We start from the raw sequence: 23,391 nt of genomic DNA, 5'->3' as shown, positions 1-23,391 counted from the left end.
TTTCCTCTGCTCCTGGCGCTTGTTCCTGGGGAGCAGAGCCCGACCCCCCTGGCTCCAAGCTCCTCTCAGGCAGTTCAGAGATCAGAAGGTCTCCCCTCAGCTCCTGTTCTCCAGCTGAACCCCCCAGGTCCCTCAGCCGCTCCCATCACACTTGTGCTCCAGCCCCTCACCAGCTCCGTTCCCTTCTCTCAACTCGCTCCAGCACCTCAAGGTCTGTCCTGTAGCAAAGGCTTCGCTCGGGCGGCGAGATGGCACAGGAGCCAGTGCACACCGTCCCCCTTGGAGCTCATGTTTGCAGGGTCCCCGAGCTCTGGTCCCCACGGTCCCATCACTGGTGGGTCCCCGCAGACATGATCCAGGTGCACAGCAATGCAAACCTTCCCTGATTTTTGCAGATCCTACAGCCGAGGCATTGTCCCAAGCAGGTATTAACGCCAGAAAAACAAGAGAAGGGAAACTCATCATGGCCTTCAAGGCCAGAAAAGCAGATTTAGGTGTGATGCTGGACCAGCACTGGGGACATTTGTCAGGATACACCCCTACCAGAACAGCACAGCTGGATCACAGAGAGCAATGGAGCAAAGGGACAGAGTGACCTGGCTGGGGTTACGGTGTCCATGGACACGGCCGGTCCCTCCAACAGTCCACAGTGAAGTTCATCTATGTAATGCAAAGACAATTAGGAGCCAGGACTAAAACAGGGAGCCAAGACACCTGGGAGCATCAACATAGCACAGCTCACACCTCCCTCTTCTCCTAGAACTCATGACAGTGGATACGAACAAGAAATTTCTTCACATTATCTTCTGCAGTAGGTTTACAGCTGCTCCGACTGCAGAGAAGCTTCTTGCTACAGAAACCCACCAGCATTCATGGAGGAGAAGAGCCACAACACCACGTATTTCTTTTCTTATCAACATATTTGCATAAGCGATTTTTGGGAGTTAAAAACATATGCGTATATTCAGGCTAATATAGTAGTACAATTTACTACATATTCCTCCAGACATGCATAATCACTGAGAAATAAGCATGGGGTTTATATGAAGGGATAAAATATAGAAGAGAGGCAGAGAAGAAACTCTAACACTGAGAAAACGGAAGCCAGCCAAAAATCAATTAGTTTGTCCTAACGTGTTGTGTTTTCTTCACAGAAAAACACACTGAAATGAGAAGACTCCTCGTCATCCATTCACTCTGGTCTTTCTGTACCAAAAATATATAATGTATTTCCAGGAAAGGACTAAATAGTAGTGGCTATCGCAAGGCAGCACCCCTGAGGAGCAGAGAACGCAGAGCTTTGGGTGTCGCAACAGCCACTCTTAAATTGCTCAAGGATGCGAAGATTTAGTCGTCCAACACACGGCTTCTTCCCCAGGCAGATGCACGGGGTTTAATGGTTAAATACAGCAGGTTTATGTGTAAAGACCACACCAAAAAACAAGTAAATCCAGCAGATAAAGCAGCGCAGGGAAGCACAGGAACCGGTGCAGCGACGCACAGGGGGCAGGGAGAGCCCATGGCAGGCAGGGGTTTGCTTTCCCAAAAATAAAAATACCAAAATCATGTAATGTACAAAGACTTTTAAGGGAAGTAACGCACTCAGAGCCTGCAAACGTTACACTGAGCATTTAAACACACAGAGGGATTTAAAAAAACCACCCAAACCACTACTACACTCCATTTATACTGCTTGAGAAAACAACGTATCTTTGAATTCTCTTTGGAGAAGCAGCCAGGAGACCCTCAATCTGTTTTGCAGGGGTTTTCTTTAAAACACTTTCTTTGCCGAGCTTAAACATACTCTTTCACTATGGAGGAACAGCTTTGTTCTGGGGAGATGGAGTGTGACTTCGCACACAGGCCTCCAGCAGGTTTATTTGCTTTAATTCCACGGTTACACGTCTGCGCTCCTGAACCTCAAACACTTGCTTTCAGGTTTTCCTGCCTGTGCAGACTGTGGATCTCAGGTGGAGTGAACTCAGGGCCCACGCGGCCACTGAAGAGCACCCATCCCACACCCACACACTTTCACATTAAGAGTATCTTGAGAAAAAAAAGACCATAGCAGAACTGTTCTTCCTTAGCACCTCTGGCAACAGCTGCAACAATCCCACACCAAAACCCTGCAAGCCTCATCAAACTCCAGTGATAAATCTCAGAATACAGAAATAAATCCATCCCAGCTACTTTTTACTCTGGCCGTGCAGGAGTCGAACACTCGTCATCCCTTTTATTTCCTCGGACATTTCCATGGTCACCGCAGGGACCGGGGGACACGCGTGCAGCCCAGCTCTGCCACAGCACAAAGCTGACGGACAACGGCGCTGTGAACCACGTCCACGTGTTCGGTGGGGTAACAAACATCTGGATTTTCTATCCCGGACAGACAGCACTGTCTAGACGGTGCAGCTGGGCTCTGGCAGCAGCAGGGATTAAAACACCCCAGCAGCCGAGCCCAGCAAGAAGCCGCGATGGGGAAGTTCATCCCGCTCTCACCATGGCTGACCGGTGAGTTTTACCTTTACAATCCCCCTTCTGAAAAATAAAGTCACATCTTCCGGCTCCACATCACCTCCCAAGGGCACTTGGCTTAGTAATGTTTAATTCTGCTGCTACCTGAAACAGGACATGTCAAACGTGCCACCTGGGGATCAGTTCCCCCTTCAGATTTGTAGTTCAGCAGCTCCCAGCTCCTGGTTTTCTTGTGCTGCTCTCCACTGTCAACCACTTTTCTGGGTGCAACATCAAAAAGGCAGCTGGAAAAACGATCTCTACGGCTCCAGCCTTGAGTTCCTTCATTTCAACCTGAAGACAGCCCGTCAGAGCAATAAGCAAACCGGCTCTTGCACTTTCCCACAGGTTATTATTAAAACAGATCATATATAACGGGAGTGCAAAGCACTTAAATTACACAACTGCTGTGACTATTTTCGCCACCTGCTACTAAGAAGCTCTCCAATCAAATAATTCATTGAATTATTACACACAATTTCTCATCTAATTAAGGCTCACAATTATTTAAGGCTTCCTTTGTTCGATAGTGGAAGCAACTGAACTGGAGTTACTGAGGAAAAGAAGAAATATTGTCAATTAATTTATCTAAACAGGGTCATATTGCTTGTGAAAAAGCTACAAAACTTTAACTACCCGTTGTAACCTCAGACTTTAAGGGGAAGAAATTAAGATTAAGCTGGTTATTAAGTTACAAATGTGTGCAATCCAGGGCAATAATCCACGGAACAGAACACCGGGCAAGTCCTTGGGGTTAAACCACGATCCGCGGAGGAACAGCGAGTCCTGGGAATAACCCAGCTGTGAAACCCCCAACAACCCCACAGACAGCGCCTATGAACAATTAACAGCACTGACAGTTTCCATCAATTTTAGATGGAAACAAAAAGCAGCCTCGTATTAATAGTTATACATTCAGTGACCTAAATCACTGCTCATTAGCAATGAGACACATTAAAGGAGATGAAAGACCTTCCAAATCTGGCATCTAGAATGTCTGGAAATGGGATCCGCTGGCATGTTCTCCAAAAGTGAAACAAAAAGGCACCAGCGAAGCAACACGAAGGTGACCCGAGCGCCTCGGATGGCTCCTCCGCAACGCGCTGCCTTCCGCCTATTCCAGCGAATCTTGCTTGAGTTGTTCTAAAGAAAAGATTCATTATTGCTGAGAGATTTTTTTTGTTCTTTTTTAATTCTTACCCACGGCGGAACAGAACATCTCATCTGCCAATTAAATCAGGGCTACATGCAGACAGTTTTAATTCCAACGGATAAAAAGGGGATAACTGTGATCTTCTTTTAATAACCAACAGATCAAGCCCAGAGCCGCCTTCCTGTTTGGAAGGAGAAAACGGAAAGGAAATAAAATCCTCAGGAAACGTAACGTTTCGTGCTCACACCTGCACTAAGGTGTTTTTTTGGCTACTGAGACACCTCATCCTCAGCTGGGGAACCCCCTGCGTTTACACAGAAAAACGGACATTGCACCTATTGGGAGACATTATAGCATGAAGCAGCAAACCCAGGTTTGATTTATGCCCTTGCACTGTGATTTTGTCACAGGGACAGGGTGACTGATGGGCGAGCAGGCAGAGAAAGCGGTCCCAATTCTGGATCTGGATCGCAAGGACGGCGTGTGCTCTGCAAGTGATGTTTGAAGGCAGGAAGGAAATAAAACGCGACGGACTATTTTTCTCTGATATAACCCTTGTTAGTGGATCTGCAGCTGGTAGTTAAGTGCTTCCTTTTCCTCCCTAAATATAGATGAATTGCTCAGCATGGAACAACTTCAGCGCCTTTCACCCGACCTCTCGAGCCTCCGCGAGCGCAGCCAGGACGCACGTGGAGCCCTCGGGTCCCTCCTGAGCCCCGCGGTGCAGACACGGGTGATGCTGGAAACCCAGGTGGGAAGGAAAAGGCCGATTCCACCTTTCCTGGGAAGACTGATGGAGAGCAATGAGCACCTTTGGCCACATTCTCATCTCCCCCCAACTCATTTCAGTTCAAAGTACCCATGACTCCTATTCAGTGGTACCCTGTGTACCCTAAGCACTGCATTTTGGCCCTGGAAAAGATAAAATTATTACAGGGAGCTTCCTAAAAGCAGCTGCCTTGGGTCGCTTTGTGGCTCATTCATGAGTGCAGGGGACACCACACTCACCCTGGAGAACACAGAGCTCACCTGGACCACATCCAGCTGGGAAACAGAATCATAGAACGTCCTGAGTTGGAAACACCCAGAAGGATCATGGAGTCCAGCTCGTGTCCCTGCACAGGACACCCCACAGGTCACCCCGTGTGTCTGAGGACGCTGTCCAGTCTCTTCTTGAACACTGTCAGGTTGGGGCCGTGACACCTCCCTGGGAGCCTGTTCAGTGTCCAGCACCTCTGGGTGCAGAACCTTTTCCTCATGTCCCACTGACCCTCCCTGGCACATCTTCTGCCGTTCCCTGGGCTCTGTCACTGTCACAGAGAAGAGCTCAGCCCTGCCCCTCCTGCTCCTGCTGAGGAACCTGCAGCCCATGAGCTCTGCCCTCAGTCTGCTCTGCTCCAGCTGAGCAAACCCAGGGACTTCAGCCGCTGCTCATCCGGCTTCCCCTCCAAACCTTCACCAGCTTCGCAGCCTCCTCTGGACACTCTGCAGTAGCTTTGTCTCCTTTTCTCCTGTGTCCCCAGCCCTGCACACAGTGGATGCTGCAGGTGAGGCCGCCTCAGCGCAGAGCAGAGCGGGACAACCCCCTCCCTGACCGGCTGGCCGTGCTGTGCTGGGTGCACCAGGACACGGGGCCCTCTTGGCTCCAGGGACACTGGTGGCTCACGTTCAACTTGCCGTCCACCAGAACCCCCGATCCCTCTCTGTGGAGCTGCTCTCCAGCAGCTCGTCCCCCAGTCTGTCTGTACAGCCGGGGTTGGCTCAGGTGCAGGATCCGGCACTTGCTCTTGTTGAACTTCATGTGGTTGGTGACTGCCCAGCTCTGCAGTTTGTCCTGGTCCCTCTGCAGGGCCTCTCTGCTCTTCAGAGTGTCCAAGGGAGGGCCAGGATACAGATAGTTGTACTCTATGATCCTTGTGGGTCCCTTCCAACTCAGGACATTCTATGATTCTATAATTCTGTGACACAGAACTGTATGCACATGACGAGGAAACATCTGCATCCAGGTTCTGCTTGTGGAAATCAGACTTATTCATTTATTAGGGTAATAATGGACGACGACGACACTTTTCCGAGCCCTCCAGCCATCATATCACCCTGTAAACTGAGATCTCTGAACACAGCAAAGATGGACGGGACTGCAGGACTATTCCCTGTGCTACACACAGCTAATTAACATGAAAATCAATCCCAGCACCGCCAGGCTGATGCAGGGATGCTCACACGTGCTGGTAGAGCTGCTGCGGAGCAGATCGAGCAGCAAAACTCCCGAGCAGCAGCCGATACAAATTGCAGCAACAGGAAATTCGCAGCTGTAAAACAACAGGGAGAACAGGGCTGGGAAACAACGCACTTGCAAGAGCAAGGTAGATATTTAAATGAACTAACAGGAGATAAGTGGCAGGCAGGTGTTTCAACAAAACAGAGCGGGTGGTAAACACGTGTAAAGCAAATCCAACAAAGTGGAGCGGAGGGTTTTATTCTAGAAATTACCAAGATGTTAACTCTCATTCAAAGCAAAATCTTGGCTGCGAGGCAGCTGCAGCACATTCCCCCTTCCCAGGCACTTGTTACGGTTGTCTTGAGGATACGTTTATTGTTACAACCCAGGAAAAGCAGCTGCCTAAGGTCCCTCTCTGGAAAAGGTTACTCGAATTAACCGTTAAATTATAAAGTTGCTGCTGTCTCAATATCTCAGCCAATTAGTTCAAAAGTGCTGTAATAAATTAGACTTTTTGTACCACGGCGCTTATAGGATTTGCTACAACGCAAATATAATCACTCAAGAATTGAGCACTATTGCTGAAGAAAAGAATCGAAGAGGATGGAGCCAAAACGGCTCTCGAGGAGCGATGGAAACCAGCACGTAGGGGGATGCAGAAGAGACATCCCCCATGGGAGCCCAGCCCAGCCCTGCCTGTCCCCCTCATCCTTTAGGTTTAAAGCAGCTGATACTCAGTTGGTCCAAAACAAGTGGAAATACCAGTAACCGATACGTTTTCAGGTCATGGTGAGCAAGGCACAGGCTTCTCTGTGTGATTTTTTTATGGCACTGTGAAGGGTAACTGGAAAACAAACATTTTGCTGTAAGGCTGGAAGTTTATGAGGCTTGTTAAGCTCTGTTCAGGTAGTGCCAGATCCAAAGGTCTCAGAGGTGAAGCTCAGCACATCCCAACGGGTACTGACGGGTTCACGAGCGCCTGGAACTGCAGAGAACCCGCACCTGGTCAGCAAGAAAAAATCACCTCTTGATTTCCTGAGAAAACAACCTCAGACATACAAATTGTGGTTTTCCTCTACCTAAAACCCCCTTTTTCCGCTTAAATCCCCGGCCTTAAGAGACTTCAGAGGCCAAGTCCTGGACTATTACTTATCAAGTAGGCAAGTGCCAATCAGTGATTCTCCATAAATCAAGGAGCAGAGGCTACAAGCAAAACACGTTATTCCCCTGGCACTTCCAGACTTATTCAGACTGGCATTTCAATATTGGCATCTAAAATTATTAATGTGAGTGTTGTTTGAACACCTCAAAACTCAGACCTGGAAGAACACAGTGAAATAAATCACATTCCCTAACGATTTTTATTACCGTCTTCCTGCAGCTCCTTAACTTTTTAAAGACACCTTTGATTTTGCAATTACTCACTGTGGTTTGATTGCTCCCAGCACACGGGTTTTCTGCAAATAATAGACACTGACAAATTTTATTCTCCACTGGAGCCTGAAATTCTGAATTAAACGTAATAGAAATAAATTTATTTTTTATTAGTTATTTTAGTACCGAGCAGAGATTGTTTCCCAAAGACGCCCTCTCCTAATGGTTTTGGAAAGCAAAGCAGCTGTTGAATTCCTCCTGGGCTGGTATCAATCTATTCTTGTTACTAATGGTGTTGTTTAAATTATGCTTCAATAATTTAGGGGGCAATTTGGTTCCTTTCTTTCCCTGGGCCCTTCACCTTAGAATATTCTGCATTCAGGGATTTGCACAGGCACAGTTGCCAGTGGCAACAACCAAGACTAAGACTGTAAATAAAGCAACTTTAAGGTAAGTTAAAACACAAAGAGCAGCAGGTACCGTGTTCTCTGCTCCTTTAGAGCTGTGCCCATAAAACTGGGAATTGCAAAAGAAACCGCAGGTTTGTAAGGGCGCAGTTTTTGATGATGAGATTCTAATCAAACACGGATTTAAAATGTTGCGATATTTTGGAAGTAGTGAATTTAACCAGTTGTTCCCCACGCGCACTGCGAACCGCCCGGTGTGGAAAGCCCAGCACCACTCACAGCAGCTCCTGTTCAAGCACGGGACACAAGAGCGCTCGTGACTTCAGCAAACGCAAGCGAAGAACATGCAAAGAGCAAAACCATCCCAATTAGCATCATAAGTAGCTGCTCCATCAGTTTCCCAGCTAGCCCATTATTATACATTTTTATTATCTTTCTGTTAAGCTTTTTTGAACCTCACAAAGCCAAATTGTACTTGAGATTTTTCATATCCTGCCATCTTTTAATTTATTTTTTCCTTTTTGGCATATCACTTGTATTCCAGACTGTGTGGATGGTGTTTATGAAGGAACCCAAACTCCAAACACAACATTTTACACGCACACAGGCTGCTGAGCCACCTCTCCTCCATCCTCAGGATGGAGAACGTGGTTAATTGTCCCAGCTGCTTCATTTGTCCTGCAAAGCAGTTTTGGAGGAAGGCAGCTCCAGTTCACAAGGAAAGCATCCTCTGCTCACATCCACATAGCAATGTCTTTTACCAAAATTGTTTCTCTGAAGGAAGAAAAATACATTAACTCTGATTGAGGGGAAGGATGTCTGCAGTTCTGGTGGGTATAGCAAAGGTCAACAAGAGGAAAAACACCCCCAAGCCTATTCTGGAGTAAATTCCTTACCGAGCTGTCTGTGCCACTGAAAACCATCATGAAAATCTAGAAGCAAGACAAAACCAGCTAATGCGCCTAAACAAAACTTGTTCTTCTTTCTCAAAACGCAAAGCAAGAGGGACAAAGCCCAGGAGACGCTGCACCCGCCTCCTCCTGGAGTCGTTAAGCACGTCTTGCTGGGATTGCCACAGAAAGGCTGAGTTATCACAACCTGCAGCTGCTTCAGTAACCACCCCACAGCGCTCTGCAATACATTTTTTCCCCCAAAAAGCATCCAGCCAACTCTAGAGAGAACGCATTTGGAACAAAGCAACTGTGCAACATCTCCAAAGAGAAGATCCAGTGCCTGGTGTCCCTCCCCGGCGCAGTCTCACCTTTTTGTGGGCTATCAGGAGACAGTTGGAGTGTTGGTGCTCGCAGGCGATCTCGTAGTCAGGGATGAGGTCGGCCAGGTCCTGGACGAAGCGCACAACCTCCTCGTGCCAGGGGACGTTGGCCATGGTGAGGTTGCTGGCCGAGCTTTCGCCGCAGTACGTCACACCCTGCGGAGAAACGTGGAGACCGGCACTGTCAGCTCGATCACAGAAACACAGAATCCCAGAATGTGAGGGGTTAGAAGGGACCTGGAAAGCTCATCCAGTGCAATCCCCCCATGGAGCAGGAACACCCAGCTGAGGTTCCACAGGAAGGTGTCCAGGCGGGTTTGAATGTCTGCACAGAAGGAGACTCCACAACCTCCCTGGGCAGCCTGGGCCAGGCTCTGCCACCCTCACCATCAAGAAGTTTCTTCTCAAATTTAAGTGGAACCTTTTGTGTTCCAGTTTGCACCCATGGCCCCTTGTCCTATCATTGGTTGTCACCAAAAGAGCCTGGCTCCATCCTCCTGAAATTCACCCGTTCCATATTGATCCCCATGAATGAGTCCCCCCTCAGTCTCCTCTTCTCCAGCTCCAGAGCCCCAGCTCCCTCAGCCTTTCCTCACACGGGAGATGCTCCACTCCCTTCAGCATCTTGGTGGCTGCGCTGGACTCTCTCCAGCAGTTTCCTGTCCTTCTGGAACTGAGGGCCCACAACTGGACACAATATTCCAGGTGTGGTCTCCCCAGGGCAGAGTAGAGGGGCAGGAGAACCTCTCTGACCTACTGACCACCCCCTTCTAACCCACCCCAGGTACCACTGGCCTTCCTGGCCACAAGGGCCCAGTGCTGGCTCATGGTCACCCTGCTGTCCCCAGGACTCCCAGGTCCCTTTCCCCTACACTGCTCTTCAACAGCTCGTTCCCCAACTTATACTGGAACCTGGGGTTGTTCCTTCACAATCCTTCACACGTTCAGGGAAGTGCGAGGATATTGGCCACACCAAACACAAAAATGGTGTGTTTTGCCCTCCCTTCACACTGTAGCTTACAGAAAGGCAACAAATTTGGGGATGGCATAAAAATATTGGTGTAGCCCTCAGTGTAGGCACCAAACTGCTGTCCCCAGGCTTCTCCAGCAGTAGAATCATTTTGGTTGGAAGAGACCCTCAGGGTCATCGAGTCCAACCATAACTGAACTCCACCACTAACCCATGTCCCTGAGAACCTCGTCTAAACGCCTTTTAAACCTCTCCAGGGATGGTGACTCCACCACTGCCCTGGGCAACTCTACCGCTTCCCTTTATCCTGGGAAGCCCCTTTAAAAGCATCTGAATGGAGGATGCTCCTGAGCTACCACAGGACCTTTGAGAAGGTCACTTCATCCTCACACACGACATGGCTGGAAGAAAATCTGGACAAACCAACACAACAAGTGAGGGTGACACTTGTAGAGATAAGTGTCCTATGTGCCGCAGAGGGAAGGACCTGTCCCCTTCAAGCCAGGGATGCGATTCCTGCTGCCGTCCTTTCGTATCCACACAAATCCCATCCCAGCCCCTTGTAAAAACACCTGACACCTTCTCCTCACCACTTGTGCCCGTACAGCACTGGCTCTCCCTGCTTCCAGCTGTCCAATTTAATTACAAGTTAATTAAAGCCACCTCTTTCACCTGCAGATGATAACTGCCCCAGATCGAGACCACCTGGGCAATCAAGACGCAAAGAAGTCCCTGCACCCTGAAACCCATTTGCCACCTTCCCCGTGGTGCCCACACAATGAGGCCCAGGAACCGTACCCTGGCGCTATGGATACGGATATTGGAGATTCTGAGTAAAAGAACAGCAGCTGGAACTCAGTAACAGCAGATTTCATTTGAACGCCTTTCCTTCTCCTCTGTGCGTGTGCAAAGTGTATGGTTCTTGAAAGCTTAAAGAGCGTAATCAGTTAAAACCCCCCTCACTGATAATAGATGGCTACAGTGGCTGCTGGATGGATATTCAGTGCTCCAGACCCTTATTAACATCAAACAAAATAAGAGCTTAGGGGCGTTTGTCCAAACTGCTCAGTATCCCTCCCGCATATGGAGGGCCATGAGCTAGATGCAAAACCAGCATCGGCACAGTAAAGCCAGTGCAAACAGTCAGTAAACACACAGCTTATTCCTCAGGGCTGAGCACACGAGCAAACACCCAGAAACATAAAAGCATTTGTAAAAACTCCCCCTAGCTCATCTCACTCTGTCTTTTGCTTAAATTAATTCAGTGAATACTGAGAGCTGTTCGGAAAAGAGCTCCATCTCTGAGTGCGTCATGCAGAGGGAGGGTGAAAATCCAGCCTTAAGCTGGTGTCGTAGAGTAACTTTTATTGTTTAGTGACAAGTTGAATTGACTTGATGACATGAAAAAGCAGCTTGTGTTGTTTTGGTCAAAGGCCACCAGAACAATTGAGGAATTTCTATAATCCTACCACCCCACGAAGAGTCCGCGCTGCTTTGTGAAATGCTGAGAGCTGAAATCATCGCCCCGAGAAAACATCCACAGGAAACAGAGGGATTTGCTAATAGGATTGATTTGCGCTGATTGCGGATCTTCCACCTGATGCAAAGGCCGGCACCATCGCTCCTGAGCTGCCCTGATTTATCACAAGTAGAGGTCACATAATGCTGGCAACTAAAAAAAATCACTAGTCTGTGAGGTGGGGTGTAGGAGCAGGATGAGCATCCTCGGGCAGTGCGTGGGGAGAAGCTGCTCGTGGGTTGGCAAAGCTCTGCAGCTCACGGGTGCGAACGAGTCTTTGGAGAAAGAGCTTTTCCGGTCATTTTCTGGAAGCTCAAAACTGGTCGGTCACTAATTTAGAAGTGGCATTGTGCAAAAGACACTTGCATCTCAGATTTAATTGTATTAAGTCAGAAGAGATCATAGAATCATTTTGGTTGGAAAAGACCCTCAAGATCATCAAGTCCACCCATAACCCACCCCTGGCACTGCCCCATGTCCTGAGAACCTCATGTCCGTCTGTCCAACCCTCCAGGGCTGGTGACTCCAGCACTGCCCTGGGCAGCCTGTTCCAACGCCCCACAGCCCTTTGGGGAAGAAATTGTTCCCCACATCCAACCTCAACCTCCCCTGGTGCAACTTGAGGCCGTTTCCTCTGCTCCTGGCGCTTGTTCCTGGGGAGCAGAGCCCGACCCCCCTGGCTCCAAGCTCCTTTCAGGCAGTTCAGAGATCAGGAGGTCTCCCCTCAGCTCCTGTTCTCCAGCTGAACCCCCCAGGTCCCTCAGCCGCTCCCATCACACTTGTGCTCCAGCCCCTCACCAGCTCCGTTCCCTTCTCTCAACTCACTCCAGCACCTCAAGGTCCGTCTTGTCTTCAGGATATCTGGTTTTCACTCCAGCTCCCTTCCCAACCACCCAATACAGCAAAGGGACCAAACGAAAGAGCGTTGGAGGGGGACACAAGTTCACAAGTTCCTGCTGTTCCCTACACAAAGCTGAGACTCCAGCGCTGCTGGTTTGGGTGATTTACTGACACGAGAAGCTGATGTCCCCTGGTCACAGCTATATCCACCCCTGCAACCATCACTGGTCAGTGAACACAACCCCTCACGTTCTCACACACCCGACTCCATCCAACTTCAGACTCACCATTTTGAGATCAGCTGCTCTTAATCTGGAGATCTGATCACTTGAACCTCCTCAATTACCAACTTAGTCTTAGCCATGGCCTTGATTTCAGTATTGCTTTGCTCCTTCTTTAATTACAGTAGTAAAACTCTCATAAATTAGCTCAGCAGTATGTAGCTTACTAAGATTTATTTTTGCTTATTTCTTTCTTTCCAGATAAAACTCATTAAAGGCTCACACAGCTGGTTTAACCGGTGGTATCACAACACAGGTCACTAACCCCCCAGCACCCAAAAGGACAAAGCTCACACAAGAAACTCGGCTTTTCCTCCAGACAAAAGTCCAACTCCTTCGTACCTCTCCAGGTGTTTTCATCACCTTTGCTCTTTGGCTGAGCAATTTTATTCCAGCCACAAAACCCCACCGAGCAGGGCTCTTTAAAACAGAGCGCACACAACCCTATGGATGATTATGTTTTGCGTTTGCATGTTTTTCCACTGTGAAGAACATTTCTCCTTTTTTTAAACAGCATTTGCCTCTACGCTGTTTACAGCACCTGGTCCTGGCCAATGTTCTACCTCCAAGACCTAACTCAGCTCCATTAAAGCTGAACCCGTCACATCCAGCAATAAACAGAGACAACATCCTTTGCCAACGCTTAAAATCAGAGCAAGGCGAACCACACCGTGCTTAAATAGAGCTACAAAAGAAACAGATTCATGCTAATTAGAAACTGTATGAGTTTTGGAAGCAATTACTTTCTCGCTGGTAAACTTATGAGGGACCTCTGCTATTAATCTGCCCGAGCAAAGGATCTTAGAGCCGTGCGCCATAACTCACACCGGTGCGGAAACAGGTTGACGAGCACAACCGCGGCCGAGCCGGGGACTGTTCAATGGGGAGTACATTAATAGTTTTAGCTCGGCTCTGAAAATCGGAAAAAGATTTTAAACGTTCTTAGATTAGAGCAGCCAACCATGCAGATAATAGGATATGTATTTCCCCAGCTCGGCCATATAGATGCAGCCCCATATAGCAATATTTTCCCTGCGTTCATTATACAGATTATGGTTTGAGCAGCATGAAAAACGTGTGGCTACACAGGGGGAAAATTCTTCAGAAACTACAACATGACTCATTTTCTTAATAAACTTCAAAGATATCATTTACAAGCAAAGAAAGCACAGCAGCAAATGGAATAACTAAGTGCTCAGATAGCTGATTAATCCACGAGCACAAATCAATGAAAATCAGCTTAGCAGCACAGTGAGTGAAAGCACAGCAGCTTTCAACCTCCCCAACTTAAAACCTGAGTTAATTAACAGCGCTGATACCACTTGAAGAACGTGAATGGTTGATTAGGGTGGTCATATTTTTCAGTAATACATAGAGACAGTTATTAAGACATCAAATATTAAAAAAGGAAACCATTCTACTCTACAACCGTAAACTCTTACACCAACTTCCCTGCAGCAGCAACATCAATGATGCTGCCTCTTAATTAGTGTTTAATGAGGGTGCTTTTAGCATCCTAATCATGCCATGCATTTGGCCAAATACCTCGAAACGCAGAAGCCTCTTGCAAAGTGTCTCAGCCGTTCCTGTTACCCTGGTACGGATCCCGAGCCACCGTTTCAGTCCACAGGGCAGTTTCTGGGGAGCTAAAGACGGCAGCGCTTTGTTTCTCAGCTCCACAACTCCAGGCTTCCCAACTTAATTATGGAACAAGAGAATTTTCTTAACTCCCAGCCCACAAATTATAAATGTGCTTAATTGAGGTTTGTGTGAATTAACAGAAGAACAAAGTGTCAGCTGAGCTGAGTGACAGGGCCACTGTTGGAGAGCTGGGGCAGCCCTGACCCGAGACAAGAAGAAAAAACCCCAAATGACATGTTGATAGATTGAGCTCTCTGCAATAAAAATGCTTATGATCCAAGCAGCGGCATTATCCAAATTATATACACAAGCTCTCAAAAGCTCGCCTGCTCCTCGCTGGAGCGCACTTGGGCTCGTCGGTTGTTTTTAATAATTGCTTTCAAGTTGATTTAACAAAGGACATGGGGTTTATTTGTGCCAGTTAAATCCGAAAAGCAGGAATGGAGATGGGCAGTTCCACAGCACAACCCTGATATTTAACACCAGCTCTTCGGACACACCACACGTATTGATATTAACACCTCGTGAATACACTTAACTTGCCTTTTACCTATAGCGTTATTCAGCATGAATGCAGATAAGAGTAGCAGCAAACAATAACTGAAGCTTAAAGAACATTTTTAAAATAAGCACCAAGGCCTCATATTTGTTCTGAAATGGTTTGTTTCATTTTTAGGAAATACTGTTTAATTTAATTGCATTGCAGTTAGGGCCGCCCATAAACCGTGAAGGCAAAGGAACTTCTCCTGTAACAGCTAAATGCTGAAGGCATTTTCATTCCAGCTCTTCCAAACAAGCCATATAGATTATCAATAGAGAAATGGCCACCTTTAAATCATGTTCAATCACTCCCCCCTGCTCCTCATGTCCCCATTGCACAGGGGGAGGCAGGAGGAGTAGAAAAAGCTTCAGCTGGAAGGCAGGACATGAATTTCCAGGCAGCGACCTGCTGTGCTGTGACCCGCTGCCACCCTGCCTCAGTTGCCCCAGCTGCACAGAAGAGAACTGTAGAATCATTTGGGTTGGAAAAGACCCTCAAGTTCATCGAGTACAACCACAACCCACCCCAGCACTGCCCCGTGTCCCTGAGAACCTCGTCTACGCACCAGCCCTGCTCCTGCAGCACCGGAGCCATGGACAATGGTGATATGAGACAGCTGAGCTCAGACACACTCAGACATTGCACACAACCATCTCCATACACTCTTTATTTTCTACAGCTTCCCTTTGTTGAAGTTTTGTTGCTTAGGACAACAAAGATGCTGAAGGGAGCGGAGCATCTCCCGTGGGAGGAAAGGCTGAGGGAGCTGGGGCTCTGGAGCTGGAGAAGAGGACACTGAGGGGGGACTCATTCATGGGGATCAATATGGAAAGGGGGAGTGTCAGGAGGATGGAGCCAGGCTCTTCTGGGTGACAACCAGTGACAGGACAAGGGGCAATGGGTGCAAACTGGAACACAGGAGGTTCCACTTAAATATGAGAAGAAACTTCTTCCTGGTGAGGGTGTCAGAGCCTGGCCCAGGCTGCCCAGGGAGGTTGTGGAGTCTCCTTCTCTGCAGACATTCAAACCCGCCTGGACACCTTCCTGTGGAACCTCAGCTGGGTGTTCCTGCTCCATGGGGGGATTGCACTGGATGAGCTTTCCAGGGCCCTTCAACCCCTCACATTCTGGGATTCTGTGAAAAAAGCCTCACAAACCCAATATAATTTCCACGCCGTGTGCTTCCTGCTTATTTAAGATACTAACCTCTACTGAAACACCAAAAAAAATAGATGAGAATAACTGATTTTAGCTTGGATTTTCATCAGGCTTGAACTTGCAGCCAAGCCCAGTGCTGCACCGCAAAAATCCCTTCTCAATTTCAGAAATGCATTTGTATCAGACCACAGGCTGGGATGAAAGAGTGACTTTTCAATAAAACCGCGTGGCAGGGGCACTTGAAAAGTCAGAGTTCAATCATTCCCCTCTGTTTACAATGAAACTTGTTATCGAGCTTTACTATGTACTCACAGCATGAAAAAAACCCTTTGGTGTCAAGCCCAGCTCCTCAGACACATCTAAGAGTAACTCGTAACCTTTAGCTGGATCAACAGAAATGACAAGCTGGGTCCCTCCCGTCACCAGGACACTGATAACATCTGGAGCAGCTTTGGACATCCGCACCTCGTGTCTTCTCCTTGGAGCCTTCACTCACAGTTTGGAGGACATTAAGTGGTCAATTTTTAAATTATATTTTTTTTTTCAGGTATGGAAATTAGACATTGTTTGGATTTTATAGCAGGTGCTAGGACGGGAGATTTTTCTTTCTTAACTTCACCTTCTCTCCATCTGAACGCAGCCTGGAACAGCAGCAAGACTCTGAAGAGCCTTTGACAGGTGGGGGCAATCGCCTCTTGCTGCATGCAATTAAAAACTCATTAAAGCAGGGTTCATTTTCCTCATTATTTTAAGCACTTAAATAGTCTTTACTGTTTAATATGACAAGACTGAGCAGACTGGGACAGATACTTCCCTCTGTTTTTTTCTTCCAGGCATTCACTTGCTCATTTTAATTTCATAGCAAAGCTCAAGATGCCAAGGGTGGGAGCTGCAGCCCCAGAACATGGTCCTGAGCTCTGCGGGCACCGAGCACACCCACCAACACCAGCTCAGCACGAGGATGCTGCGCCGGAGCCACGGGATGATCCTCAGGGCCAAGTGCATTCAGGCACCCCAAAAGTGATTTCATGAAAGCTCCAGGAAATTCTGGCAGAGCCACGACCCATCTGTGCTCAAGTCCTGTCCCCAGAGAGCACCATGGGGTGAACGGCCCTCACACAAAAGACAAAGCAGGCAGGGTTTTTATACTCTGTCCTTAAATTAAAATGGATGGAGAGAAGCAGCAAGGCTCTGCTCTGGCAGGGACCTGCGCTGCTTTCGACAGCTGCAGGGTGAAGATTCACTTGAGCAACACAACCACAGCCCCAGGGGTGTCGTTCCACCTGCAGCTCTGACCATGACAACCAGATCTCACCTCAGCATTGCAGAAGATCTGAAATGCAAAGCCAGGTGTGCAAGGCTGAGCACTTGAGCTTGCAGAGGTGCTGGAGCGAGTTGAGAAAAGGGAACAGAGCTGGTGAAGGGCTGGAGCACAAGTGTGATGGGAGCGGCTGAGGGACCTGGGGGGTTCAGCTGGAGAACAGGAGCTGAGGGGAGACCTTCTGATCTCTGAACTGCCTGAAAGGAGCTTGGAGCCAGGGGGGGTCGGGCTCTGCTCCCCAGGAACAAGCGCCAGGAGCAGAGGAAACGGCCTCAAGTTGCGCCAGGGGAGGTTGAGGTTGGATGGGGGGAACAATTTCTTCCCCAAAGGGCTGTGGGGCATTGGAACAGGCTGCCCAGGGCAGTGCTGGAGTCACCATCCCTGGAGGGCTGGACAGAAGGAGATGAGGTTCTCACACAGAATCCCAGAATGTGAGGGACTGGAAGGGCCCTGGAAAGCTCATCCAGTGCAATCCCCCCACGGAGCAGGAACACCCAGCTGAGGTTCCACAGGAAGGTGTCCAGGCGGGTTTGAATGTCTGCAGAGAAGGAGACTCCACAACCTCCCTGGGCAGCCTGGGCCAGGCTCTGCCACCCTCACCAGGAAGAAGTTTCTTCTCATATTCAAGTGGAACCTCCGGTGTTCCAGTTTGAACCAACTACCCCTTGTCCTATCACTGGCTGTCACCAAGAAGAGCCTGGCTCCATCCTCCTGACACTCCTTTTCTCTCCGGGACATGGGTCAGTGCCATGGGTGGGTTATAGCTGGACTCAATTATCTTGGGGCTATCTTTCAACCAAAACGATTCTGTGTTTCTCTTCTATCACGTGCACACTTGCACACGCACAACATTAAAGTCACTGACAGTGCAGGGAGGACACGGCCACCAAACGTGCCCCGCAGCTCCGTGCCCTGTTTGCAATGACCAAAGGTCCATCCGGGGTCTCTGTGCCCCCCCTGGCTTCCCAGGAACGTGACCCTGCGCACACTCCACTCACACACGTTTCAGTTCCTCAGGACTCACATTTCGCCTCAAAATCCTTTTGCCCTTCCGGATTAAGAAGGAATATAAATGGCAAAATACTGCACAGACACAGCATCTGGCTTTAAAACAAAAAGAGGGTGATATTGCAAAAAGCTGAGTCACACGCTCCAGATCTGAAGTATAACAACCAACTTTGTACAACTGTGACAGTGATATTATGGCACTAAAACAGAGTTTGGCAAATAAAACTGATGTGTATTTAATAACCAAGATTGATTCTTCCCTGAGTTGGGTTTTACACAAGGGTAATCAATGCTAATTTCTATTGGCTTAAATAAGAGAATAGGGTCCCACAGAGTTACACCGCTGTAGGATACTCATGTAAATGAGAACAAGTATCAAGCCCTGCAAGAATAAATCTTTATCCACTCTACCCTGTGAGCCTCTCCGGAGCAACAGGGGATTAGCTACATTCATTTTAAATGAACGTCATGTACCTCAAGTATTTAAGCAGGAAATCCTACTGAGATGAGCCTCATTTTCTGGAAGATGCTTTGCAGTTTTCTTGTACTTTTTTTTGTTTATTTGCTGTGAGTGGGACCTGGTCTTACCAGGGTCTTACCCCAGCTGGAGTTTTTGGCTGAGCGTGGATCATTACATGGAGTGAATGGAGAGGAATAACAACTGCTGTTAATAGATCTGAACTCACCTCAACCTGCTCGGCTTCCTTTGGGTCCCAGTTTAACTCCTGACTTTATATATTATTATATCAAGCATCACTTTGAACGCTGTGGGATTATATCTATATGATCACTCTGCTTTTGTCTGCACAGTCCCAAACCCCCAGGTTTTGGGGGTTACGATACAGCCCCTTCTGCTGTTCTCCTTCACTGAGATTTGCTCACCTTTTATTCCAGAGCAGTCAAACATCACAGGCACAGAGACCACAGATCTTTTTGCCTTACCCCACAGGCACAACAAAGCACCTGGAAGAATTCTCGACCCCAGTTTGCTCAACAGCAGAGCTTGGATGCCTCTGAAACCACCACAGCAGCCATCAGAAGAAGGGTAACCTACTAATTTAGCTAGGTCAGACCTTGGGCAAAGGGTCTGAGTGTAGGGACAGCATCAACATAAACATCTCCAGCAGTGCAGGGGGCTCACCAGCTCACCAACAGTCACAGAATTAATCTGGTTGGAGAAGATCCCCAAGATCATGGAGTCCAATCATCAACCCACCCCTGGCACTGCCCCATGTCCTGAGAACCTCATGTCCGTCTGTCCAAGCCTCCAGGGATGGTGACTCCAGCACTGCCCTGGGCAGCCTGTTCCAATGCCCCACAGCCCTTTGGGGAAGAAATTGTTCCCCACATCCAACCTCACCCTCCCCTGGCGCAACTTGAGGCCATTTCTGTTTGTCTTATCACTTGATATGATAAGGGTGGTGAGAGCCTGGCCCAGGTTGCCCAGAGAGGTGGTAGATGAACCATCCCTGGAGACATCCCAGGCCAGGCTGGACGGGGCTCTGAGCAACCTGAGCTGGTGAAGATGTCCCTGCTCATGGCAGGGGGGGCACTGGGGGAGCTGGGAAGGTCCCTCCAACCCAAACTATTCTGTTGTTCCTGGGGAGCAGAGCCCGACCCCCCTGGCTCCAAGCTCCTTTCAGGCAGTTCAGAGATCAGAAGGTCTCCCCTCAGCTCCTGTTCTCCAGCTGAACCCCCCAGGTTCCTCAGCCGCTCCCATCACACTTGTGCTCCAGCCCCTCACCAGCTCCGTTCCCTTCCCTCAACTCGCTCCAGCACCTCAAGGCCTTTCTTGGCCTCAAGGGCCCAACATGGCAACGCGCTCAGTCTATGTCCCTTCCTTGGAGAAAGTCCTTGCTGCTTGAGATCTGAGAAGCACTGTGAAGTGCCCAGAGTGAAAACAATTTTCCATTAAAGCAGCGTGGACAGGAGCCTGTCCTAGCTACAAGAGCATCAGGAATACATCTAGGACCACCTCAGGAATATCTCCGTCACCATGTCTTTTCTTAACTATTTCCCTGGCTGTCTGGGGCATAATTTTGCAGGGGAAGAGCTGCTGGGAGAGCTGAGCTCCCACTGCTGGGAAACAACAACCACAAGGCTGAACCCTTCCCCAGGCCAAGGGAACAGCAGCCCCCGCCTTGGAGCAGACAGATGTTCACCCCGGAGGGTGCTCGGGGGGGAATCTGTGCTCCGAAATCTTGATTAAATCACAGCTAATTCATTTTCCTAATTAAAGTCGCTACACACAACAGAGCAGCCGGAGCAGCACGTTCGGTGACAGCCTCAGAGTCCACACTCAGCTCTGTTCCCCTTGCACGCTGGATCGTGTATTAGTAAAAGAGTTGGGAGATGCAAGGTGGGATGAGGAATGTAAACCAGCCTCATACACATTGTAAAACTGAGGGTTTTTTCCCCAAACCATGCTCAAAAAATCTTATTTTGTATTAAGCTATCAGCTCGAGCAGCACGTAGAGAGAGAAAGAGACCTCTCAATATCAACAATATCAAAACCTTCGGGTTGTGTTTCATAAGGAAATTGCAACAAACTCCGGGTTCTTTCTTTAAAGCAGCAGTAAATCAAGGTTAAGAAAACAACAACGACAAAGAAAAGTGAGGAAAAAAAAGGAGAAAGAAAAGTCCAGAAGTAACAGAGCTGTAAAAATACAGACCCAATGTAAATGTTGGTCTGCAACGGAGCTGCTGGATGAAAATGCTGACAGTGATTCTTTATAATACACTTCGTAATGTGCCTTTTTTTCATTCTTTATAGTAAGTTGATTAACCCCATGATAAAGCAGCTCCTGCCCTGCTGTATCACACATGCTCCTGTTAGCAGCTCGTCCAGTCACACGGGGTAATATTAATATTTCCCCCTGTTTTGCACAGCCTGACAAATACCATGTCAGGAATACAGACATTATCACATTTTCAACCAGCAGAATTTCAGAATGGAAAGAATAACATAATACCAAAAACTGCCAGTTTGTCCCAGAATATTCTGTTTAAAATGTTGGTTGACATAAAAGAAGGAATATCTATTTATTGGTTTCTGTTTACGTAAGAAATACAAAAAAGACCAGAAGGTTACAATTCTGTTGGGTAGATATTGCTAGCAACTGGTACAAACCTTGTGTTAACACTGAAGATACTCCAAACACACATGAGAAATTAAAAACCTGGTTGTCTAATTTTAAAAGCAAGAGGTAAGTTCCTTATGAATCACAGAAATTTTTTGAGGCATTCACACACAGAATCCCAGAATGTGAGGGGTTGGAAGGGACCTGGAAAGCTCATCCAGTGCAATCCCCCCATGGAGCAGGAACACCCAGCTGAGGTTCCACAGGAAGGGGTCCAGGCGGGTTTGAATGTCTGCAGAGAAGGAGACTCCACAACCTCCCTGGGCAGCCTGGGCCAGGCTCTGCCACCCTCACCAGGAACAAGTTTCTTCTCATTTTTAAGTGGAACCCTCTGTGTTCCAGTTTGCACCCACTGCTTCTTGTCCTGTCACTGGTTGTCACCCAGAAGAGCCTGGCTCCATCCTCCTGACACTCACCCTTTATATATCTGTAAACATTAATGAGTCCCCCCTCAGTCTCCTCCAGCTCCAGAGCCCTAGCTCCCTCAGCCTTTCCTCACACAGGAGATGCTCCACTCCCTTCAGCACCTTGGTGGTTGCGCTGGACTCTCTCCAACAGTTCCCTGTCCTTCTGGAGCTGAGGGGCCACAACTGGACACAATATTCCAGGTGTGGTCTCCCCAGGGCAGAGCAGAGGGGCAGGAGAACCTCTCTGACCTACTGACCACCCCCTTCTAACCCACCCCAGGTACCATTGGCCTTCCTGGCCACAAGGGCCCAGTGCTGGCTCATGGTCACCCTGCTGTCCCCAGGACCCCCAGGTCCCTTTCCCTTACACTGCTCTCCAACAGCTCGTTCCCCAACCTATACTGGAACCTGGGGTTGTTCCTGCCCAGATTCAAGACTCTACACTTGCCCTTGTTCTATTTCATTAAATGTTTCCCTGCCCAACTCTCCAGTCTGTCCAGGTCTCTGGATGGCAGCACAGCTTCCAGTGTCAGCCACTCCTCCCAGCTTGGTGTCACCAGCAAACTTGCTTTACTGAAATCAAGACAGACCACATCCACTGCTTTGCCATAATCTATCCACCTTGTTATGTCCTCATAAAAGGCTTTTTACTTATGCAAGTTGCATCTACTCATGTAAGTTTAAAACTGTAGTGGGGAGTGGGATGCAGGAGGAAAAAAGTGAAATACTGATGGAAAAAACCAGCTCACCTTGACCTCAATGAAGTCGGGTTTACCGAGGGATATCAGGTCAGCGTAGGCTTTGAGTTCATCCACATTCCAGGCTTTCACCAGTGTCAGCCTATAAACAGTGCGCTGTTGCTGAAATAAGGGGAAAAAAAAATCACATTAGCAATGCATTCTGACCCAGGGAAGAGGTTCCAGTCTTGCATACAGCTTCAAATAGGGAGGAAAACAATCATTATGAACTCCAAGAACCTGGGGGCTAAAATAAACCAGACTCGAACCAGGAGCCACCTCACTCGTTCTCTCAAGAAAGCTGCTCCGCAGCATCTGTGAGCTGAGCCGCCTCCTGCCGCACAAAACTCATCTTCCCTCTGTATATCCCAGACATCTTGTGTTTTCACAGGAGCTTTAACTTAATGGGAAAATAATCATGAATTTTCTCTCTCTAATTCACTTCCCTGGGCATAAAATCTCACCATTAGTTGCTATACAGATAGTTTTATTTCCTCCAGCTGGATCATCTGGCATCGGTGACTTTTGGATGGGACAAACAAGGACAGACCATCGTCTGCCCCGTGTAAACTCTTCCAGCACATCGGGTACAACATCACAGAGATCCACTGGGGTGGGTTATGCAGAACTTTTTATGGGAAGCATAAAGTGATGATTAAAATCACAACCGAGAAACACTGCAAATTATGACCTTGCCTGATGAAAACCATGGTACAAACCATTAGGAACAGAGATGGTGTTAACAAGAGCAGCACTGCCCCCTCGTCACCCAGACCTGGCCCGTTCCTGTGCACGGCAGCACCCAGGGCATCTGTCCTTGGGGTTATTCTGATTTTCCTTCCAGGAGCCGCTCACCAAAGTAGGAACTGGTGACAAAAGGACTTGT

General features: G+C 48.3%; 1 protein-coding gene across 3 annotated transcripts in view; it reads right to left on the bottom strand.

Annotated features, from left to right (window-relative positions):
* Positions 1-23,391, bottom strand: part of LOC136110097 (S-adenosyl-L-methionine-dependent tRNA 4-demethylwyosine synthase TYW1-like) — a 108,407-nt gene that overhangs the window by 4,606 nt on the left and 80,410 nt on the right. For all 3 annotated transcript variants that reach the window (XM_065853287.2, XM_071816833.1, XM_071816832.1), the window contains 2 exons: positions 22,518-22,628; positions 8,931-9,098 (listed from right to left, as the gene is read on the bottom strand). In XM_065853287.2, the coding sequence (XP_065709359.1) occupies positions 8,931-9,098; positions 22,518-22,628 (279 nt within the window). The remainder of the gene's footprint in view (positions 1-8,930; positions 9,099-22,517; positions 22,629-23,391) is intronic.

The sequence above is a fragment of the Patagioenas fasciata genome, chromosome 19 (genome assembly GCF_037038585.1).
Source record: "Patagioenas fasciata isolate bPatFas1 chromosome 19, bPatFas1.hap1, whole genome shotgun sequence".
Taxonomy (NCBI): Eukaryota; Metazoa; Chordata; class Aves; order Columbiformes; family Columbidae; genus Patagioenas; species Patagioenas fasciata.
The sequence above is the reverse complement of the archived record's forward strand: the minus strand, read 5'-3'. Positions and strand labels throughout refer to the sequence as shown.